The 23,232-nt window shown below is 36.6% G+C and overlaps 2 protein-coding genes and 1 long non-coding RNA gene across 4 annotated transcripts in view; 1 reads left to right on the top strand and 2 right to left on the bottom strand.

Annotated features, from left to right (window-relative positions):
- The window catches only part of LOC110994226 (fibronectin type-III domain-containing protein 3a), a 31,107-nt gene extending 25,905 nt beyond the window's left edge, over positions 1-5,202 (top strand). For both annotated transcript variants that reach the window (XM_022260761.2, XM_022260762.2), the window contains 5 exons: positions 79-277; positions 422-618; positions 778-932; positions 1,327-3,520; positions 3,689-5,202. In XM_022260761.2, coding sequence (XP_022116453.2) covers positions 79-277; positions 422-618; positions 778-932; positions 1,327-3,520; positions 3,689-3,970 — 3,027 coding nt within the window. In that variant the 3' untranslated portion in view covers positions 3,971-5,202. The remainder of the gene's footprint in view (positions 1-78; positions 278-421; positions 619-777; positions 933-1,326; positions 3,521-3,688) is intronic.
- Positions 5,203-6,303: 1,101 nt separating this feature from the next.
- LOC110994225 (protein eyes shut) lies at positions 6,304-22,369 on the bottom strand. Its single transcript, XM_022260760.2, has 22 exons — positions 22,232-22,369; positions 21,935-22,088; positions 18,791-18,939; positions 16,841-17,071; positions 16,079-16,192; positions 15,413-15,581; positions 14,264-15,158; positions 13,877-14,190; positions 13,515-13,701; positions 13,066-13,217; positions 12,774-12,910; positions 12,335-12,586; positions 11,915-12,088; positions 11,554-11,767; positions 10,809-10,966; positions 10,174-10,374; positions 9,630-9,815; positions 8,739-8,867; positions 8,267-8,422; positions 7,808-7,977; positions 6,966-7,221; positions 6,304-6,606 (listed from the first exon to the last, which is right to left on the bottom strand). The coding sequence occupies exons 2-22, from the start codon at positions 22,045-22,047 to the stop codon at positions 6,449-6,451; spliced, it is 4,515 nt and encodes a 1,504-aa protein (XP_022116452.2). The 5' UTR covers positions 22,048-22,088; positions 22,232-22,369; the 3' UTR covers positions 6,304-6,448.
- LOC123689518 lies at positions 21,234-21,830 on the bottom strand. Its single transcript, XR_006750470.1, has 2 exons — positions 21,422-21,830; positions 21,234-21,337 (listed from the first exon to the last, which is right to left on the bottom strand). It is a non-coding gene; the product is annotated as an uncharacterized LOC123689518 (long non-coding RNA).
- Positions 22,370-23,232: the final 863 nt, after the last annotated feature.

Raw genomic sequence — 23,232 nt, 5'->3', positions numbered from 1 at the left:
AAGACTTAAGGTTACTGACTGGTTATTAGAGCGCCATATGTTTGTTTACATGTTCATATGAATCCTTAAAAATTCCAGGGTCCCACAAATGGTGCAAGTGGGCCACAGCACTTCTACAATCCGGGGTACACAACGCACTACCATCACGTGCCTCCGCACCACATGCAGCATTCACCACCACCACCATTATACCAGAAAGATGAAAGAACTCAGCGACAGTATTCAAAGTTAAAACAGAAGCTAGAAAGGAAGCAAAATAATAGAAATAATGGCACAGGTAAACACATTTAGTGTTATGTAAAATATATGTTGTATCTTTAACAAACATACACAATTTAGAATATTTGTATTCAGTTTTACACAATTTTAATATTAAATTCTTTTAAATGTATTTTTAAATGCTGATTTAATCAAATTACAGAAAATAACTCAGGTGCCAGTACGCCGTCACTGTCGCCTCGCAAAGAACTTAACGGACGTGGTGGAGGTAGTGGTGGAGCTTCATCAGGGACATGGTCTGAAGGCGAAGGCTCTTCAGCAGGTGCTTCAATACAGGGTGACGATGACAATGATACACAGGCTTTGCTAGATCTGCTGTCTGCTACAAGAACTCCACAGGTAATGCAAAAAGAGCATATTATTTTAAAGTTCATTGATTGCTTGTACTAAAAAATAAAACAATATTAAATATTATGAGTGTCTCTTATTGTATGTAGCTTTGTTGTTAGTTTTATATTAACTGTTATATATTATAACTGTTTTATATTAAAATTTCAGGTCAGTGATATGACCCCAACAAGTGCTCTTGTGCAATGGAACTCCCCAATACCAGAAGGTGTGACTATGCCCAATGTTGATCTGACATATGATTTACTACTGGGTGACCGTGGTCGGTACAAGGCTATTTATAGTGGACCTTCACTATCGTGCAGGTAATTTATTTCTTTAATATTTACTTTGGTTACTGATGTAAGTTTACAAAATTATGATTAACTAGACTTAATTGGGAAGATTGTCATATAATAATAATCAATAATGCAAACTTCAAATGTATGAATGTATTACCCCCTAAATACCGACAACATACCCACTAAAAATCAGTGTCCATTGGCTAAGATGCTCTACTCTTATTGGACTATTATATATTTAAAAAAATAATATTTCATTTCAATTATATAGTAGAGTTAAAGACTAAACTGTCACTTTAGATGGTATGTGATGTATGTGATGTGATGAGTAACTTTTCTCTTTCATTAATTAAAAATATTGTATGTTAAAGTAGATAATATTTTGAGATATTTTTTTAAAGTAATTCATTCTTTGCAGGGTAAGAGACTTAAGGCCTGGCTGTGAATACTCGGTGTGTCTACAAATCCGCGCCGGCGAACTCATAGGTGCCGCAAGCGAGGCTGCCATTTTCCGCGCGCCCCCTGCACCCCCAGACCAACTGCCCTCCGCCCGCGTCACCCAGAGGCAGCGGACCTCACTACTCCTGCGCTGGCCTACCGCCACCGAAAACGGCGCCCGCGTCACTCACTACATCCTAGAAATGGACTCCGGTGAGGGCTTCGTAGAGATCACGCGACCGCGCACCCGCCAGCACACAGTCAACAACCTCCGGCCGCAGACGCGGTACCGGTTCCGTATCGCGGCCGTGAACGAGTGCGGCCGCGGGGAATGGAGCGAGGAGACCGTCGTGTGGACGGCCGGATCCCCGCCACCCGCGCCCGCCCCCCCTCTCTTGTCCGACCCCACCACCACCACGCTCAAGCTCAACTGGGATCGCCGCGCCGACGAAGAGTTCACGCTGCAGATGGACGACGCGAGCCGAGGACACGGCTTCTTGCCGGTGTACAGCGGACCCGACTGCACTTACGTGTGCGAGGGCCTACGGAGAGCCACGGACTATCGATTTCGATTGCGCTGCGAGACCGCGGACGGCCAAGGCCCTTGGTCAATAGAAGTGACCTACACTACGCTTCCGGAGAGACCCGGCCCTCCCGGCCGACCGGCGATTCGCGGGAAGGTACATTCGCGAGCGTTCAGGCTGAAGTGGGAACCTCCCGGCGACGACGGTGGGGCCAAGATTGACACCTACACGTTGGAGCTCGACGGCGGTGAAGGCTACCGCTGCACTTATCAAGGGTCCGAACGGGAAGCACATTGCGACAGATTATCACCTGGAACGTCGTATCGGGCAAGAGTTCGTTGTGCAAACGTGGCTGGCGAGAGCGAGTGGGCCGTCTCCGACGTTCTCTCGACCGAGGCGACCATTCCCGGGGCGTGTAGCGCTCCAGAACTGGTAACGGATCCCCGTGCCACAATAGCGTCGGTTCGTTGGCGTCCTCCGGAATGTACGGGCGGCGCTCCTATCGCCGAATATCGAGTGGAAATAGCGGGCGACGACGGCGTCGTTCGTCAGGCCTACACTGGCTCACAGGTCGAATACACGGTGAGAGATTTAATACCCGGTTCTCAGTATAGGTTATGGGTGACCGCGTGTAACGCCGTAGGCGTGAGTGCGCCCTCGCCCGCCCTCCGGTTCGAAACGAAAGCGGCTCCTCCCGACGCCCCGGAACCTCCCGTCGCTACGATCCAAAGTCCGACGAGTGCACGACTCGAATGGATTCCGCCCGCTTCTAATGGCGCTCCGATCATCGACTATCAGGTAGAAATGAGCGGAATAAACGTGGACGATTCGTTCACACAAGTGTATCGAGGAACCGAAACGACGTACGTGGTCGAAAGTTTGACTCCGTTCACACCGTACTTTTTCCGCGTGTGCGCGAACAACGCCGCGGGACGCGGGCCGTGGTCCGGTATGAAAGATGTGCTGACTCCGCGTGCCCCACCCGCCGCCCCTACGGGCATCCGACACGAATCGACCGCCGACTCGCTGCATCTGTTTTGGCGAGTGCCCGCATGCCACGGGGCCGAGATCCTATCGTACCGAGTGAAAGTCGGCGAGGAGGCTTTCGAGTCCGAGGGGTCGACGCCGGAACAGCTGGTGGAGGGCCTTGAGCCGAACACCGTGTACGGCGTTCGGGTGGCGGCTCTCAACGAGCTCGGGCTCGGCGAGTGGTCGGAGGAGGCCCGAGCGGGAACACGGCCGCGGCCACCGGCCCCGCCGCGGCTGCGAGTGGCGCAGGCGGCGCACAATCACGTCCGGCTCGAGTGGCCCGAGGCGACGGAGGGAGTTCAGTTTTGCGTCGAGATGCGCGCCCCGGACGCGCGGGAGTTCCGACCCGTTTACCGTGGGTCGGCGCGCTCCTGCAAAGTGAAGAAGCTGCGAGAGGCGACGACGTACTGGTTTCGAATCCGAGCTAGTGAGGAACGCGGCGGTCGGGGTCCATGGTCGGCGGCGGTGGCCTCCACCACGCCCAGCGCTCCGCCTCCAGCACCCGCGTCTCCAACTGCCACTCTCACTGCCCCGAAGGTCGCGCTCGTAGCCTGGGAGCCTCTCGACGATGCCGAGTTCGTGCTACAGTGTGCCCGAGCTAAAGATGCCGTCTACAAACAGGTTGGTGCACTTACATTTTACTCTACCTTTGATATTACTCACCTTAAGCTAGCAGTGGTGTACATATATTTTACAAAAAGGGCGGCGCTCTCACAGTGGGTGGGTGTGTATGAAAAGAAACAATTGATTATGATACAACATGAAACAGATTTTAATTTCGATCCACAGATTTACTCTGGCACGGAGACGCAGTTCCAACTGGAAGATCTGGAATACAGCGCGGAGTATCTGTTGCGCGTCTGCGCCGTGCGTAACGGCCTGACGAGCGCATGGTCCGGTGCAACTCGGCTGGCCGTGGGGGCGGCCCCGGTCGGGGGGCGCACTCGGCGACCGCGGCCTCCGCGCAACTTGTCTCCCCGCCAGGTGGCGCTAGTGATGGCGGGCGGCTTCCTCTTGCTAGCGGTGCTGGTGGCGGTGCTAGTTCAGCGGCTGGTGGAGCCGGTGCCGTGACGCGCGCTGGCGGCGGCCAGGCCCCGGGCCCTGGCGCGCCTCTAGCCGTCGCCCGACGAGTCGTCTGGCCCGATGGCCTAGCGCGGATGTTCAGGTTTCCAGTGCCCGTTTTTAAGTTCGTTGATTTTAGGTACGGTCGGTTGGGCCGTTAATTTTTTTTGTATCCGTAGTAGGAATGTTTCGATCCGGGAACAAGGTACGGTGCAATTTTTTATACAAATCGAGTGACGTGCGCGTTTGCGACACGGCTTCAGGAGTGCAATTATATTTAGGTAGGAGTATCCGAATTGTCTCGATGGGGCGGACGAGGGTCGAATCTTCGTCGTTTTATATGTTCGCCTAAATCTAAATCCTAACGCTTCGAAAGTCCTTCGCTTCCGCCCCGATCTATCGAACTGTACATATTTAGCATAACTTCAGCCGTCGTTTAATACGAGACGGCAGTTATTATATCTCGCTTAGTGTAATATTTCATTTCTAACTTTTACATATTCACTATGATTAGGCGAGCTCAAATATCGGTGTTAATTTTTGTATTGAATGTGTGGCGTTTCGCCCGGACGGCCTATATTTGTACGACATACAAGTTCTACAATCAGTCCCTCGTAAAACATCCACTAGTTTTATACGTATGAACGTGATGTTGCCATTTCAATGTAAATTGTATCGTAGGAAGTTTTACATTCGTGTGTCGGTAACCTTCGACTTTCGTTTCTAGTCTATACTGATTCAGTTTAGCAGCTTTATATATTTTATTAAATATTGAATTGTTTTAGCTATATGAGATCACACCGATACCAATCTCCTATCTCTGTATTTTTTCCATACATTTGATATTTTTATAAAAGTTTTCAATCCATATGTTGCATATATTTTATGATAAGCATAGCAAATTAGTGATGTCGGTGCTGTAATGATAAAGTCGATTAGAGGGGCGAGGTCCCGCGTAAAGCAACGAGTTTCCAGTGTGTGTGCTGTGATCACCTCCTTATGCGATTGAGACTGATTTTTTAAAAGAAATGCTTTCTATAGAATTGTTTTATGGGCTTTCGAATCCAGTTTTTAAAACACTTTTTAGATTTGAACCGACTAAACGGTTATACTAAGCGGAGGAAATCCAACTATTTGTCTATGTGGGTGAACCCGCTCCCCTTGCATGTTATAATGTCAAATTATTATCCTATTCCTTATTATTAATATTTGTTAACTTCTATGTACCTTTAACGTTTTATGCTAAATATTGATTAATTTGTTTTATTAATAGTACATGACGTTTATCGATGACATTATTGTAATATAGAATAAATTGTTTATAAATTTAGAGATTATAAAATTTATTGAGATTGTTACCACCCGGTATTTTAAGTAATGTCGGAAGCGACCTAACCTGTAAGGAATATATTTCCAAAAAAAACTAAAAAAAAAAATAGATCAAAGTCATGTATCGATGTTTGTTACTTTTATTGATATATTAGAAAAAATATTAACAGATATTCTTCTAAATATAATTTTTCCATGAGATAGTTTGTAGATAAGCGATGTAAGTTTATTGTATTCATTTATGGAGATAGGAAATGCATTTTATGCAATTCGCTTTGATGTTCTTAGTCTCATTCACGATAATAAATGTTGTTTGAAGATGTCAACTAATGTGGTATTATAATAGTAATAAAGTTATATTCACCTAGGCCTTAATGCATTAAATGTCTAATAGCTCCATCGGTGTTTGTCTTGGACAAGAGCTTACCATCGTCTATTTTAAATAAGCTTCGCTATGCGTGTATTTCTGTGTTTCCTTAGACATTCCTTGGTGTTTTCGAGGTAGTGAACTTGCGACTGCACTTAACCCTAGTGCCAATTTGTCAGCCCAGCTGGCGATGTTTTACTTTTGAAAATTTTATAAGCATAATGTGCAATCGGTTAGTTTATCGCTTAATATAATATTTATTTTTTAGAAATCAGAATTTATAGCTTTGTATAAAGGAATTGTTCCTAAATGAATTTTATATTGTACAATACGCCGCAATCAAAATTGTATACTACAGGCATTCCAAGTTTATTCCACGTGTAAATAGGCCTAATGAATTCTATTTAAATGTACATGTTTCTCTATGGGAATGTAAATATTATCTCGTGTTGAGCTGTATACCGAAACTACACTATGTTGAAACTATTTTTTTTATTACAATGTATTAATGGGGATAACATCTCATATTGTATTTGTGTTTGAATTAGTAACGTATAACGAAATGTATATGTTTATAATATAATATTTGATGATGTTATGTATACAATTTATTAAACGTGAATATATCAATAAAACTATATTTTGTGTACGACAATGTTTTATTTTATTTAAAGTACAACTTACAAATCTATAGAAAGATATAAATTGATTCTAAAACAAATAAATAATGAAGACTAGAAAAATTTGTACTATGCGTATTTGACAATACGGGTAAGGTGCTTCGAAATGTGTCAAATTCTAGGAAATGGTTGGCACGTGACTAAGTTCTCGCTGTACACGTCCGTGAAGTTGGTTAAGTGACTGATTTCAGTTGATATATGATCAATGCAACCGCGAAAATTCTGAGGAAACAGCTTCCTCACCTTGGTGTCGCTGTCAGTCAGGCCACCTGTTAATAAAATGTTTTTACATATTGCCTAAGTGATAATTTAGTGGCAAAAAGCCAAACATATAAAGGAAGGAAGACGTATGATACGTTTTGTTCCTGTTTTGACCCAAACAATTATCAGATATACAAAACTCCATAAATAATATGATAGTTCAAACATGTATCTTGCGTCACACTAGCGGTACGCTTGTTGTATTTAGACTATCTAGTTTTATTAGTTATGATATGTTTCTGAGTAACTGTAACTGAGGCCTAAGTTTCTGTTACTTAAATTTTCATACCATGCTTAGTAAAAACTATTTAAATAAGGCAGTTAAAATAATTTTCTTCAATTATCGTCTTTGGTTAAACTCACTCACCGATATAAGTTTCCACATCTATAAATTCATGATCGCTCATACACTTCTCTTCTATATATACAGCCTGGTTTACACTTAGTGATATGTTTTCCTTCAAATGTAATTCCACCGTGTGCCATAATCCGTCCGCCATGAAGCCCGACTGAATAGTCCTGGACGTGATTTTTGGTTGTCTAATGTCTTCATACTTGCAGTGTAGTGACCAGACTAATTTAAGGTAACCGTTTTCTAGGCCTAGACCCACATAATCATTTCCCTAAAAGAATAAAGAACTGTCATTCTAAGTGTACCTGCATCAGTACTCTGACTCCCTAGCACAAATTCAGCGCCATTATATACTGACAGCTACATTGACATTGCATACAAAAATTTCGAAATCGCTATTTGTTGTAATTAATTGACTCGAAAAGATGAATGTTTTATTTCTATGTACATAGTACCAGCACTGCATATTTTACTTTAAAATATTTAGGATGATATACCAAACATGTTATTCGTATTACATTCTGGATATGTCAAAATCTGTTATAATGACATCGCAGGGACATTATATTTGGTCGTAAAACCGATAGTCGTAACAGCCGATGACGATGTTATTAAGAATCTAATAGAATAGTATTCAGCCGGGACCTTCGATTTTGGTCAATACAAGCGGTATGTTGTTCTAAACTATGTGATAAACGGTTTGGACTTTATATTAAATTTCACCAGACACTAGCGGTAAATGCGACGAGTGAAAAGTTGAAATCTATGTCTACAGTACAAGCCTGTACTTATTAAAATCAGTTACTGTTATTTTTACGTTACAATCTAGATAGAGTTAGCTGATATGTGTGACTTACCATATTAATCCAAAGTAAGAGTCCACTGGGATCGGCAGTACTAAAGTTAAATGATATATAACTGGGTTTCATTGGTAAAGTACTGAGCCTTTGTCCGCTGATACTGGAGGCTGGTCGACTTAAAGAGATCATTGCGTCTCCATCAAATTGTGGTATTGATATAGTTACATCTAAAAATAAAAAAGTCTTTCTTTTACATATGTAGGTTTGTTATATCTTAAAATTTATTGAATAATAAATAAAGTATACAAACTACGTCATACAACAAAGTAAACTAGTAAAAGTTGTTTAATATTGATATTTGACATTAATAAAAGTGTTTTCTTTTAATCTCAAAATAGTATTACGATTTGGTAAATTTACATTTTTTATTAATATTTTAGATTAAAACAAATTATACTCCTATTACACTACAATTTTTCTCTTATAAATAATATATTTTAGTTATTAGATACATACTCTGTTGACAATGATCTCCAACAAGGCCTGCGGGACATACGCAGCGGTTATTCCTACACCGAGCAGGCGACGGACAATGCGCGGGATTGCATGCAGCGCGCCTGCAACGGCCGCTCTCACATTTCGAGCCTTCACAGGCTTCTACATTCTGACCACCTAAAATCCCGTAGTAGTGGAACATATCAAAGAACAAAATATCAAGTAAATGTTTGTAGAGGTTACTTATTAGCTTAAATGATAAGTCTGATAGTTGGCTGCTTGACTTATTAGGCATTATTAGGCTTAAGTTTTCTATTTACCAAGTTTGAAGAAAAATATGTTGTCTGATAATTTTTATCAACATAGAAGTATCAGATAAAAGATTTTATTTTCAAATGGTATTTGAACCTAGGTCTTATGGCCTATACGATTTGTGTGAACTAGAGACACGGTTGTAACTATGACTATACCTACATAGCAACACGTAATATACCTGCAATATTTTGTTGTTCCAGTGGCAATAAAATATTGTTAACATGCAATTTCTTCAGGCATCCTACATACGATTGAGGAGGTCCTAACATCACGTCAAATGGCAGTGTTGCCAAGTCTTCAGCTCCACCTGTGTTATAAAATTTTAAATATAATAATCGTATCAATTTTTCCACCACCGGAATCTATGACGATTCTACCAACGTCCTGAAATCCATGTATATCACCCTCCAATAAGTCAACTAAGTTTTAATACAGCAAGAATGATGTCCAAGTTTCTAACCAAAAAAGATAATATTAACACATAAAAACCCGTGTTCACTTGGCTTGGTCCCAATTGCAACACTGTCCCAGGATCATGAATCGATCCTGAGCAAAAGTAATCAGTTATCAGTTACCAAACTTAATAATAATAATAACACATTCGGTACGTCACAATAATTAAAATATGAGAAATATAAATAAAATAATGTTAAACAAAGGATGTAAATGGGCGGCTACTTCTTACAGTTACTTCCATACAACATTCTCTGTGTAATGTCTCTGGATCTTTCACTCTACTTTCACACTTCCAGTCACCATGGAAAGTGTTTAGAGGAGTTTTCTGGTCTAAAACATGCAGCTGAGTTTCATTAGGTATCGGAAGTCAAGGCAGAATACAAATTACCATAACCTCGACACCCGTCGTTCCACATTTGAGCGTTTCTTGATGCAGTTTTTGCCGCGCACCAATACTATGTGAAACCAGCTGCCTACTGAAGTACATATTTCCGAACCAATTAAACTATGCTCTTCACTCTACTATCATCTATATACCATCTACTTAGTTTTTAATTCCTGTACCTTTCAATACATTTTCATAACAAAGTATTTATGCTATGAAGTTATTTACCTAGCACGATAGTAGCTTCACTTGCAGTATGAGGATAGGCATGTGCCAGCATAGGCTCAGTGGTGAGAGCTCCGTCGACCCAAACGTAGAGCCGAGTTCCATATCGGCCCGCCTTCACAGAATGCCATTGAGACATAGACAATACCACACCAGACCGAACCAGAGATGTCAAACCAGAGAGACGATCTGATGAAAGAGTTCGCTAAATGTATATTTTTATATATTTATGAAACATTAATAAGGAGGGCTACTCCTTGATTATGAATACAGATATAAAATATGACGTCAAGGAATTCCTCCAAGATTCAATATACATAAACATATGTTATTATTTTGAGATACAATACAAGTACAGTTTTAGTTTAAAACGCATTTAATTATACAATTAATTGATCTGAATGTTAAATACCCAAACAAACCATAATTATTTTTTAAACATTCTAAATTCAATTTGATGAATTTTTTGTGTGATGTTATTAATATTTTACTTTAAAGTTGGAATAAATAAATGCTAATAATAATAAAAAAGATGGTATAACAATACCTGTCCAACGATATTCCAGCACACCTCCTTGTAGAGATAAGGCTGTGTAGAAATGAGGTGTTGCGATATAAATAATTAAGCCGCGTTCTTTAGCCGGTTTTATTTCCGCTTCAAGTGATAAACTTACGCTGGATATCGACCGTGAGTGTAATTTGATATAGGATCGTTTACCCGTGAAGAATATGTCGATTGGGAGAAGATCTAAGAATAAAAATATATTATTATTAGTAAATTTAGCCAAACTTAAATTGCTTATTAGTCTATATAGAAGTAAGTTCATTTCATCTTAAAATCGTATAGTAATTAAAAAATGTGTAAATTTGTTTTTAAATGACACTTGTTATCTGTTAAGTAAAATTATTATTTAAGCGTATACGAATAAATATTGTAAGACTCTGATTATCGAAGTTTACGGAGGTGCTAATTTCCTTTGTACTATTTTCGTATTAAGGAAATTTTCACTGACCTGCCGATTAAATCATTGTTAATCAGGGAATTCATTTAGCAGAGTAATAACTCTTTTATGATTTAAGAATTGTATTTCGATTTATAAATTTCACAAAGAAATGTTTTTATGACAATATATATAAATACAATTGAATTTATGCAAATTTCTTAATTGTAAAATATGTTACCTTTTTCACAATGAGATCCACCCTTCCCATACGGACAGTCACAAACAGCATCCCCTGATGTGATGACGCATCGACCATAGCATTGACCCTCGGGAAAATCGCATGGGCTTTTTCTACTGGCACAAGTAGCTCCATACCACCCTTCATTACAGATACATCTAAAAATATCAATGAATTATTGAATATAAATAAATAGACAAATTAATAAGAAAAAAGTATAAATATCAGAATGTAAAAAGACTTAAAAAAATGAGGAGTACAATTATAAGAAAATATAGTTTTTGGAGCCAAGAAAGTAGATATATTCTCAGTCGTATTTTTCATTGCCGAAGGTAGTGTCAACTGTCACTGTTACGTGCCTGCTACCCTGCTAGTGATATCCCTCCATTTTGTTCGGTCTGTAGCTCAGCAGCTGTTATGAGGAGACCCGGAGAATCTGCTAAGAAGTAACTAGATTACACCAGCAGGTAGGCGAACTGCTTCCACCTTGGCGACGGCAACCATCGTGTCCCGGTTATCTGGTTCACGACGAGCGATACGACCAAATTTGGTAAAAACTCTTCAATAGCAAGTCTTATAGGTACAAGAACTGAATAAAAGTTACGAGAAAAATGATTTTTAAAGTTTGATTTGATTGAATGAACTGTTGTTATTTATTACACACCATGTGTGTTACGTTGTGCATAACCTGGAATAGAATCCTATTTTATAAATATTATTAATAGTGTAATATCAAAAGTCATACCCATATGTTGCTGGCGAGTGTATACAAACTCCTCTTGGAGCGTTACAGGATTTGGCAGTACATTGCGCTACCCCACATTGACCCACTCCATATCCTCCTACAGGTTTACCCGTGCCAACTGCCTGACCTCCCATCTCCCATATACAACCTTTCCAACCGTTATGCAGAGGCAGGTCATGTGGAAGATCACGAAAATCGTCTGATGAGTGACCACCTAGAATAAGTTTGAAGACGCGTAACAAACGGTATAATATAAACGGGCAATTTTTTTTAATTAAAACAAAATAAATCTAATAATAGCTTAAAGAGGCTCATTGGCTAGATGATTAGATGATAGATATTTTAATAATTCTTCACTTACCAATATATACGTAAGGCAACACGTTCATCTTGACATCATTAGCTGGTGCATTGCCAGAGACGTTATGTCTTCCATCAACACTTAGACCTGCGGTTCGACCCCGTCTCCATACTCGGACCATATGCCCTCCACGCCTTGTTGATAAGGCCCGGGATGTAAATATACGACGTGCTCCTTAAATATAAAAGTTTATATAACCTACAAATTGTTTATTAATCATATCTGGAATGCGTTTTACTATTTCGTATATATGACATGTAAAGGCAAATCTTTATGAGGCATACAAGATTATGTTTAATGTGTCGTTAAAGAAAAATGTGTTTTATTCGTAATACAATTTTTAAATTTTGTTTAAACGAAATCCATGTCACTTAGATTCTTTTAAGAATAGTTCTGGCTCGAAGGACCAAAAATACTTACCACTACCCATATTCCAAGTAAGCATTATATACCCTTTCACAAAAGTTAAGGCTAAATGCTGACTTCTAGAATCATGTCTACCATTTTGACCTACAAACGCAAGCAACGCTATTTGATCTAAGTCATCTGTTTGGAATCTAAGTCGTAAATCAAAACGATCGGAATTGATGGCCATTGGTGACAGAGGATAGATGAGGTATGATGATTTGCCACTTGATATGGGAGCTAATGATGCCCGGGTAATGTCAACGTCTGAAAAAAATACGTAAAGAAATAACTCTATTAATATCGTATAGAACCTAAAAAACAAGTTAAAGGCATAACTTTGAAGTTAAGATAAAAAATAATTAAGGTTTCTTTTTAAAACATGATATTGTTAATTTTTAAAAGTTTCTACGTATATATAGTAATTCTTAACGTAATTCAAACATTATCTTACTATATTCGCAGAAGATTCCATGTTTTCCAAAAGCACACAAACACAGGAATCCACTTCCAGGATGTTTCACACAACTGCCACCAGATTGACAAGGATTGTTTTCGCATACGGACTGATTGCAATGGCCACCCATCCATCTAAAAAATATTATTGCATTTAAAAACAAATAACAATAATAAACAATAAAACACCGGTCAAATTGTAAACTCCTTCGGGTTTTTAAGGTAAAAATTTACTATCAATATTTAAAAGATTATTATTCACACCTATTATAAAAATTCAAGATACATACCCATTAGCACAAGAACAATAGTATCCTTCTCCCCTATCCTTACAAATCCCACCATTAAGGCATGGTGCAGACAAGCAGGCTAACGATGAACACTCTGATATATCAGCCGCATCAAGAGCATCTTCAAACAAGGCCCGAGTAGCGCCATTTACCTAGAATTTATACATTTAAGTTCTATATATGTATATGTTCTATGGCATAGATTTACAATTAAGTTTTTTTTCACTGAACTCCTTTTTTCATTGTCCAAAAGTAATAACAAATCGTCAACCTACCAAAAGTGACAAAAAAGACATAACCATAAATTGATAAAACAAATCAAGGATTAAATAAAAAATAAATTGGTTTGCATTGCAGGATTTGACCAAACAATTACGATACATTTTTTTCATTCAAGTATAAGTTCAGCAAGTTAAGTACCTAATTAATGATGAAGAATAATAACTTACAGTTAAACCTTTTATGCAGCCAATAAAGGGTTGATAGTCGGTGTGGTTTTTAAATCCATTTCCAAACATTAATGTGGCCTTAGGATGAAGGCTTGATATGTTTGCGATCTGACCACCACTCATAGCTAGCGTGTCATTCAAACGAAGGGTCGCGTTGCAGTGTTGTTGTTTTAAGTATAAATCCAGTCTGAATAAAAAAAACTAAATTACACATCTCTAACTTCAGATTAAAAAATCACGTACCTAGTACTTATTTTATTTCAGTTTAGTTACAATTGCTATTACTTAACAAAACATTGTATGCCTGTTAAATATAATATACTATTTTGTAAAAGGTAAATAATGAAAAACTGTAGATACACCTTGTTTCAATTTTCATCGGAAATCCTTTGTTGACAAAAGTTTTGAGCTCGCTTAACAGCATCGTCTGATAGCCGCACGAAAATTTAAATTTCAGCAATCCTGTACTCATATAAAGTTCCATATACACTCCTTGTGCTATTTCTACGTGCATAATACCACCATCAGTGATTAATGTTCTTGCATCAAATCCTACCGCTAGAGATGTGGAATTTCTAATATGATGCACTATAAATGAATTTTCGCCAAAAGCCGCGGATTTTATTGAAATTCTTTCTTCACAATATCTTCCGCTATAACTGAATGTACAGTGACACTGAAAAATAAATCACCTAATAATGTTAGCATGTCGTAAAGCTCCAATTATATGATGTAATGGTTTTTCTTACTCTGATGCCATGTGGACCGCTAAAACAAGTGCCATGATTGTTGCAAGCTGTAGGAGTACACTCAAGGTGATCTGTTGGGGAGATTTGTGTAATACCATTCGTAGTCCTGTCTATGTCAGTGGTCAAATTAGGCAACTCACTGGTGCCGTGACTATCAGGCGAATCAGTAAACAATTTTTCGGTAGTTATATCAAAGCTATCTTCGTTACGTGTCGTTTCTATATACTTAAGTGTCGTGTCATAGGAATATTCTTGAGTCGTTTTTACAGTACTGTCTATAGTAACTTCTGTGGGTTTAGTAATACTGCTTATATAGGTTGTTTCTTTAACTGTGGTATCTTCGTCCATTTCCTTTGTAGTTTGAAATGGCGTCGTTTCACTGTCTGCGGTTGTTTTATCGGTCGTAAAATCACAAATACCACTACATATAGTAGTCGCATCTGTTTTAATATTAGCTCCACCTTGTGTTTGGTGAGTGAAAGTAACTTCAGTTGAAGGATCGAATTGCTGTGTGGTGCTTTCATGGATAAACGTCGTAGGCGTAGATGATGCACCAACACTTGTTATTTTCGTAGTATAGCTATTAACTTCAGTTGTTATATACTCGGTAGTTGCTGCTGTCGTTAACTCAGTTAGAGCAATAACGCTTGAAGTATTAAAGATTGTTTCAGGTGTTATAAAACCCTTAGTAATTTCACTGAAAACTGAAGGCTTGGTGAAATCAGTAAATGTAGTACCGATTTCAGTGGAATAAAGCATAGTTGGACTGATGTAATCACAGTCGTAACTGCCGTCGTCCAGAATAATACATTCACATAAACTTCCGGTCAGTCTTGGAGGGCATGAGCATGTAAAATTATCTACCCCATCTATACAGCTTCCGCCATTCATGCATCTGAAAATAATGTTATACCTATAATAAATAGATAACGAAAGGCAGTCTCGTTAATTGTTAGGCTCGGTTTAAAAAAAAATACGTGTTAGGCTCGGTTTCTATAGAAAATAACAGTATGTGCTGAGAGTCCTAATTTCTTTTTAAATTAAAAAATGGCTCGTGGCCAAATTAGGCCTCACTAGATTTTTCGAACTTTTCCCACCTCTGAAGTATCTGTATGATTTAAAAGTTTTAATATAATTTTTATAATTTACCTTGGGCCTAGCAAGCATTCGTCGTATTGCAATTCACATCGTTCGCCATGATAGTCAGGCACACAGTAACATATCCGTTCGCCATCTTCAACTACACATAATGCACCGTTACTGCATGAATTCGCGTCGCAAAACTCGATTTGCACTTCGCAACTTTTTCCCGTGAAACCTATTAGAACATATTAGAATAAAATAATAGAATAGAACCTATTGAAATTGTATTAATACGCTGTATCGTAATTTTTTATAGGGGCCCAATTTTTTGGTTTTATATAAATTTTGGTGTATGGTTGTATAAATTCAGACAGACAAAATTTTTTTATGAAATTTGATGTATGTGGGTATCAAATAATATTATAAAAATATTTTTTAAATTTATATTTCATGCATCCATAACAAATTTATACAGTGTAAATTTAGTATTTAGGAAATCTCAATTTAGAAAAAATCATTTGGGGCCGTTTTCGATACTCAATTGATGAATTTTCAGCTTGCATGATTTTTTAGAGCATTTCAATCCGTTTCTCATAAACTACTGTGGATAGTCAATCTGTTTTGATATTTGTATGAAGACCGACGCTTTCTATAAAATATCTTTGAATTCGACAGATCGAATTTTTCATTTATCTCACTTATCTTATGATATCTTGAGATATCTCGTCTTACCATAAGTACACGCGCACATATAGTCTGCATGTGCATCAATACATATTCCGCCATTTTGACATGGGTTCGATTTGCATTCATCGATCTGTTCTTCACATTTTGACCCTGTCCATCCTATAAGAGAATATAGTAATTTTGCTTAATAAGATTAGAAAATATTGAGATTCTGTGTCTAATTCACATTTAGTTCTAGTGCCTTGTAATTTACGCAACTATAAAATTATGCGGTTACTTATTGGTGACACAAGGCGAAAAGTAGTCCAAATTTAACATCCGGACTTCTAACAGTAATCATAACTGCACCTACCACACTATCTACATCTAACTATTGATATAATTATATGAAATTATATAATAATAAATAAATAATATTATTTATTTATTTTCTCACAAAATTTCATGCATGATAAGTTACAACTTGTATTTATTAATATATGTTAATAATTGTCATTCTTCTTTTGAGGGATATTTATTGTTTATGTGAGACTGATGCCTGCTAAAGGTTAGAGCACCTATGTTACAAGTCATCAGGCCTCCACCACTTCGGATCGACAAAATATAATAAATAATAGAGAATAGACAATTATGGTTATAGTAGGTTGTAACGTTAACAAAATGAGAAAATATATACTTTTATCTATAATAGTATATACATAAGGAATGTATATACATATTATAAGGAAACCACATGGGGTATGTGTATGTATGTGTATTAGGCCGACTCTAATAAAAATTCTAAACAAAAAGTGCTCTAAACATTACCTGGTAAACATTTGCAATAGAATTTAAATCCGGGTCCCTCAATACATTCACCTCCGTTATAGCAACGTATCTCCTCTGTAGTGTTACAAACTGCCACATCAAGCTCACAGTGCTCCCCGGAAAAGCCAGGTATACAGTGACACACGTAATCATTGGTCATATCGATACATGTGCCGTTGTTCAAACATGGATTTGATTCACACTCATTGTAATTTGTTTCACAGTCCTCGCCTAATACAATAAACAATCCGTAAATATTATTCAACTAGTGACCCGCCCCAGCTTCGCACGGGTGCAATGCTGATGAAAAGCAGGTTTTTATTATGTATTGTTATTTCCGTCGCTGGAAAACTCCGATAATATACGCGACATATAACATATAGACATATACCATCACGGACTTTTCTGTAGACCTTTTCAATGTGTACAATACTTAGTACATTATTTTGATAAAACTCGTAGGGTTCAGCCTTTTGCAATGTAAGCGGAAAAAATGTAATTATTTCAAAAAATAACAGTACTATTCCACTATTTAATGGATGTTTTTATTCATATAAACGTTCCTCTTGAATCACTCTATCTATTAAAAAAAACCGCATCAAAATCCGTTGCGTATTTTCAAAGATTTAAGCATACAAAGGGACATAGGGACATAGAAAGTGACTTTGATTTATACTATGTAGTGAAGATACAGAAAACATACTGGCAGACTTTTGTGTGTGAACTAGCGTCACCAAATGTAAAATATTAAAAACGCTTAGATGTAAATCTACGGCCGGAGAAAGATAGAAGATATTGAACAGAAATTAAATATTATTATTATGGCCCTAGCGCATGACAGGGGCAGAATTATTTAAATATTTGTATATTTAAGGAAACCCTAGAATTTTTTGAAGTTATACTTCTTTTGGGGCGATGGAGAAAAATGATATGAGTAAAATTTTACGATGCGCGCGCACACCAACACCTTAATTCGACATCGTAAAGTTAGGTCTAGGTGGCACGGAAATCGATAACTATGTTCAAGTTGTATATTCTAGTATTTTTATATTTATATTTAGAACGCGTGTTTCGTAACAGTACAGTTAAACAGTGTGAATAAATAAATATTATTTTGGTGTCTTTAAATCAATTTCATATACGACGATGATATATACTAATAATTTATTTATTTAAATATAATATTTTGATTAATTTTAATACTTCTCATTAATCACTACTGCATTTTAAAAATAAATAAATCAGTGGCGCTACAACCGCTTTAGGTCCTGGCCTCAGATTTCTGAATCTGTTTCATCATCATTTTTTAATCTAATAGGCAAGTAGGTGATCAGCCTCCAATGCCTGACACAAGTCGTCGACTTTTTGGGTCTAAGACATATCTATTGAAATCTGTTATTTAGTCATTAGTATATTTGATCCTAATGTGAGTCGCGCGTGTCATTAACATACAAAATTATCTATTCGTTTCGTTGCTTAAGATTTTTAGCAAAAAGGAAATTCGATAAATTTAATAACAAACATAGATAACTTTATTACAATTATGTTACTTAGGCCCTGTTTCACAATGTATGGATAAAGTGCCAAATAGCTATGCAACACATAAATTATTCGAAAGATAAAAGTTCCGAATAAGATACTTGGCAATTCATGACAAATAGCGCTATCGGACAGTCGTGAAACGCAAAAATACTATTTATCCTACAAATAAGTAACAAATAGCTTATTTGGAACTTATCCGGACATTGTGAAACAGGCCCTAAATATACAAAAATCATTACAGTCACAATTAAGAATATACATATTAACTTCTAGCCGCCTTTTTGTACTAAAACATCTTTTTCTTACTATTTTAACTGACTTCAAAAAACCTGAGATTAGCTGAAACGAAGTCTTACCTAATCGTTCATCTTTCTTCTTTATTAGTACTTTATATAAATTTAAGCTTACCTATAAATCCCTCAGGGCAAGAACAATTATAAGAAGCGACTCCGTCTATGCAGGTGCCACCATTTTGACATGGATTCGACCAACACTCGTCCCAGTTAGTCTGACATTGTATTCCCGTAAAACCATCGGTACAGTAGCAAGAATAGGTACTGAAAGAGGTTTTTATAAGGCAAAAAGAACACCGCCGTGCAGGTTTTCATGTGATCTCCAACAAATCGATGTAGATTAGATCAATAGACACATTACCAAAAAAATTTCCTTGAGTTATTTATTTTTGTTATCAATTACATTATAAATTGAGCGATAGGACAAAAGTATGTGCATTTTCAAAATGTTTTTTTCCGTCGTAAAATCGTCATCGAAGTAGATGCATTTGTCACTTACAAGTCAAATTTATAGGGCGGGGTAAATTAAGTTTATGCAAAAAATACAGTTAAGGGCCAGTTTTTTGATCCGTAGTTAACTCAACTATTGGTCAAATATCGTTACTAATAGTTAAAATTCAGCAAAATGCGTTTTTTGATCCGTGGTAAGAGTTACTAATGGTCAAATATCTAACCATTAGTCAGAAAAGTTAACTACTCAGTGTAGGAAGGTTAAACAAGATGGCCGCTGGTTATTCATAAAGTAACAGCTGATTGTCACAGAAATCAAGCTATGATAAATACATTTATTATAAGAAAAAGCAAAAAATTAAGTAAATTGTGGTGGAAAGAGCATTTAGAGCGTGGAAAAGAAGGTTTCCCTGCATAGGGTCACAATTAAGGGTGGCTTTAAAAAATGAACCTACAGGCTATCATTGTTGTATATTGCATAATATATTTATATAAAAGAGGGAATATCTGCCGAAAGACGATAGAAATTCCACACTTTACCTTCCATAGCAGAGATTTAGCAGAGCATTAGAATCATTACTAGCTACAGAACCGCGGTAGTAAATGATGAAGTATATTAATAAATAATATTAAATTCATCATGTATTTAAAAGCCTATAATATTAACTCATATGTAACGTACTTGCAATGAACTACAGCTATACATAAGTAAGCGACCTAGGATGTTCTTTAGGACTTTCTATTATATATATGAGTTAGCATCAATCTACTTTATTACAAGACAATTTAAATAAAACATGTGACTAAATTAATAAAATGTTTAATTATAACATAAATACAAACAATTTTTATTAAAAAAAAAACAAGACAATATTACAATACCGTTACCAGTCATGCAGTTTGAAAAGGTAAACTGTTTATGGTTAAAAGTTGAAATAACTAGAGTTTAAGCACAGCATTAGAATTATTACTAGCTACAGAACCGCGGTAGTAAATAATGAAGTATATTAATAAATAATATTAAATTCATCATGTATTTAAAAGCCTATAATATTAACTCATATGTTACCTACATACTTGCAATAAACTACAGCTATACACTAGTTAGCGACCTAGGATATTCTTAAGGGCTTTCTATTACATATATGAGTTAGCTTCAATCTACTTTATTACAAGAAATGTTAAATGAAACATGTGACTAGATTAATAAAATGTTTAATTATAACATAAATACAAACAATTTTTATTAAAAAAACAATACATGAAATCTTAAAGCAGCAATTTAATACATATTTACTACCTAATTGTCTCTTCTTGCATTTCACTTGCATGGATTTTTGGCGGGCTTCAAATCAAATCATTTATTCCAATTAGACCACCTAAAATGGCACTTTTGAATAAAGATTATTCTAGTTGCCGCTTCCAAAAGGTAGTTTCATGTGGAGAAAAATGGGCAAGAAACTCCACAGTTAAGTTCTTTTTTTTTAAATAAAATTTAGAATATTTGTATACATAAGTTAAATAATTATATGTGAAGACTATGTACTCCTAAAATAATATCACTATACAGGTCTTTATTGTAGTTAGTAATACTAAAATAATGTGTTTGTAGTATTATACAACAAAAAATAATATGTAAATTTAGATCTGCAACCAATTGATTTTGTCAAGGCTCTATGATTATCCTATGAAGCAGGACCAGTTTATTTCACAGCATTCTTCTCTTGAATATAATCCTCTAATTTGGATTATACTTGTTTACAAATGTAAATTTTCACTTATTGCGGAGTTTTAATGTCACAGGGTATTTTATTGTAACTTTTAACCCAATATATACATAAATGATGTTTGAATTTTGGCTAATCTGAAAGATGGTTCAGCTACTTCATCTTTATTTCTAGTAATGAAATTATGTCTAACAGATTCGTGACAACAAAGTTTATAACTGGCTCTGACAGCTTTCTTTTGAAAAATAAAAATGGATTCAATGTCAGCAGCCCGACCCCACAGTAAAATCCCGTACGAGATTATGCTTCTTTGTGCAGCAAATGTTTTCGATTCTCTTCCTTAGCATAATTCGGCAAATCACGCTCTCCCTTTTTGTTTTTATAGATAGCTGGAGTGATCCATTTCTTTTCAGGTTAGGACTGGGTAATCCTTGAGTAGCATCATCAATTTGGTGGTTTCTTTTTGAGCCAAGTTAGTACGGTCCCTTTAACAAAACATAAATGTATTATTTTTTTACGAAACACAAGATAAGCCGGATTAAATAACACGAAAATATGTTTGTACTTACTTGTTTGCCCGTTGGCTGCTTGCTAACATCGTTATTTATATATTTTAGTATCTTTATAGGTGTAAACCGTATTAAAACAGAGAAAAACAACTTTATTTATATTTTGATTAATTTGACACTTCAAACTTTTCAAGAACAAATAACGAATGAAGATGTCAAAAATGGATTTCATTCACTCAGTTTGTCTAGTGTTGTCATACAAAATAAATATTCCCCACAAATAAAAAACATTTTTATTGGGATGTCATTGTTCATTGCACTGGCAACAAATTGGCCAGTTGTTAAGTTTGACTATAGTTAAAATAGACATTGAAAAACGTATTTACGATTTTACTACTGGTTAGTCATTTAACTATAGTTAAAGTAACAAATGGTCATACCACTTTTTACTACGGATCAAAAAACTGGCCCTAAGTGCTATAGATTTTAGAAATTGAAAAACAATTGTACACACAACAATTATAAATATTTTTATCTTTGGATTTAATGTTAGGGATATAATGTTATATCTACCTATTGAAGTCATCAATACATATTCCATGAAGACAAGGGTTGGATAAACAGGCAATACCCGCTGTGACCACTGGTACAAAGACCAACCACCAAACTGTCGGAACTTTTGTCATGGCTTTTAAAATATTAACACGTTACTCGGGCATTATGATACCTGAAAAATACATTTGTAAAGAGTATAGTGTTATTATTTCGTTTAATTATTGTTTATATATGCTGTAGTCATATTAATAATTATATTTCTTTATGTAACTGGCCATCGATCATATGTATGTTTAAAAAAATTAAGGTAGGTACCTTTTTCGTCAAGTCCGCCTCGGTTTACTGTAAAATTAGATATTTTTTCTTTCGTCTGATATATAGGTTTATGATATAACGTTACTTATAATTCGATAAAGTGCTTTTATAAAATTATGGCCTATTAAAGGAGGTAACTGGCACACAAGTGGGTCTTGAACTGCTGTGGCTTGCGTTGTCATGGGAACCAGTAAACACAATAAAAATGTTCACTTCTACTTCGAAGCTATTGATAAAATTTTGACATTCCCTAAAGTAGGTTAACGTGAACATTATTCGGTTAGTTGTATATCCTAATATTATAAAAGAGCGAATTTGATTTTTCTAGTATGACACACTAAAGTAATAAAAACTATTTTTTATTTAAGTATATTGATTTTTATTTAATAGATAAGATTCCGTTATTCTATCATTTCAACGTTCCTATAAGATTTACTAAATTAACTACTTTGGGTTTTTGTTAAGATATCATGAAGCCCAGTCATTAAGGCAAGGATAAATTATTTCCAATTAAATTAAAACCTGTATGTATATCACCTTTATTTATATTCGAATCTAGCGTAGCAGGGGTCACGACTCACACTAGGTATACCTGCTGGTATGATAAGAGCGTGTGCGAGACCTACTAAAACCACCTTACGTTCTAACAGAACCCGCTTCTCACGTCGCTGACTCATTTTATCAGTGAATGTCTATCATCTACGTGAGTATTCTACGACTCCCAATTGTGTAAGATATTGGACTGATTTTGTACAGCGCTATCTTAAGGTTGTGAGTTTAGAAAAAGAAACGTCAGTGGCCAGGCTATTGAGTAACATAGAACATTTGAAGTTTCAGAGTACTTGCGCTGATCGTATATGTATTCCAATGGTAATATAAAATCTGAAATGAACTATATAGGTTAATGAACTCTTCTTTACCTTAATACTAAATTAGGTTCGAATGGAGTAGCCATGTAATTTACAGATGAAATAAATTTAGAGGGTTTTGCAGATTTTGAC

This window comes from Pieris rapae, chromosome 10, assembly GCF_905147795.1.
Source record: "Pieris rapae chromosome 10, ilPieRapa1.1, whole genome shotgun sequence".
In the NCBI taxonomy this organism is placed as follows: Eukaryota; Metazoa; Arthropoda; class Insecta; order Lepidoptera; family Pieridae; genus Pieris; species Pieris rapae.
Note: the sequence above shows the minus strand (reverse complement) of the source record. Positions and strands in the feature narration are given on the sequence as shown.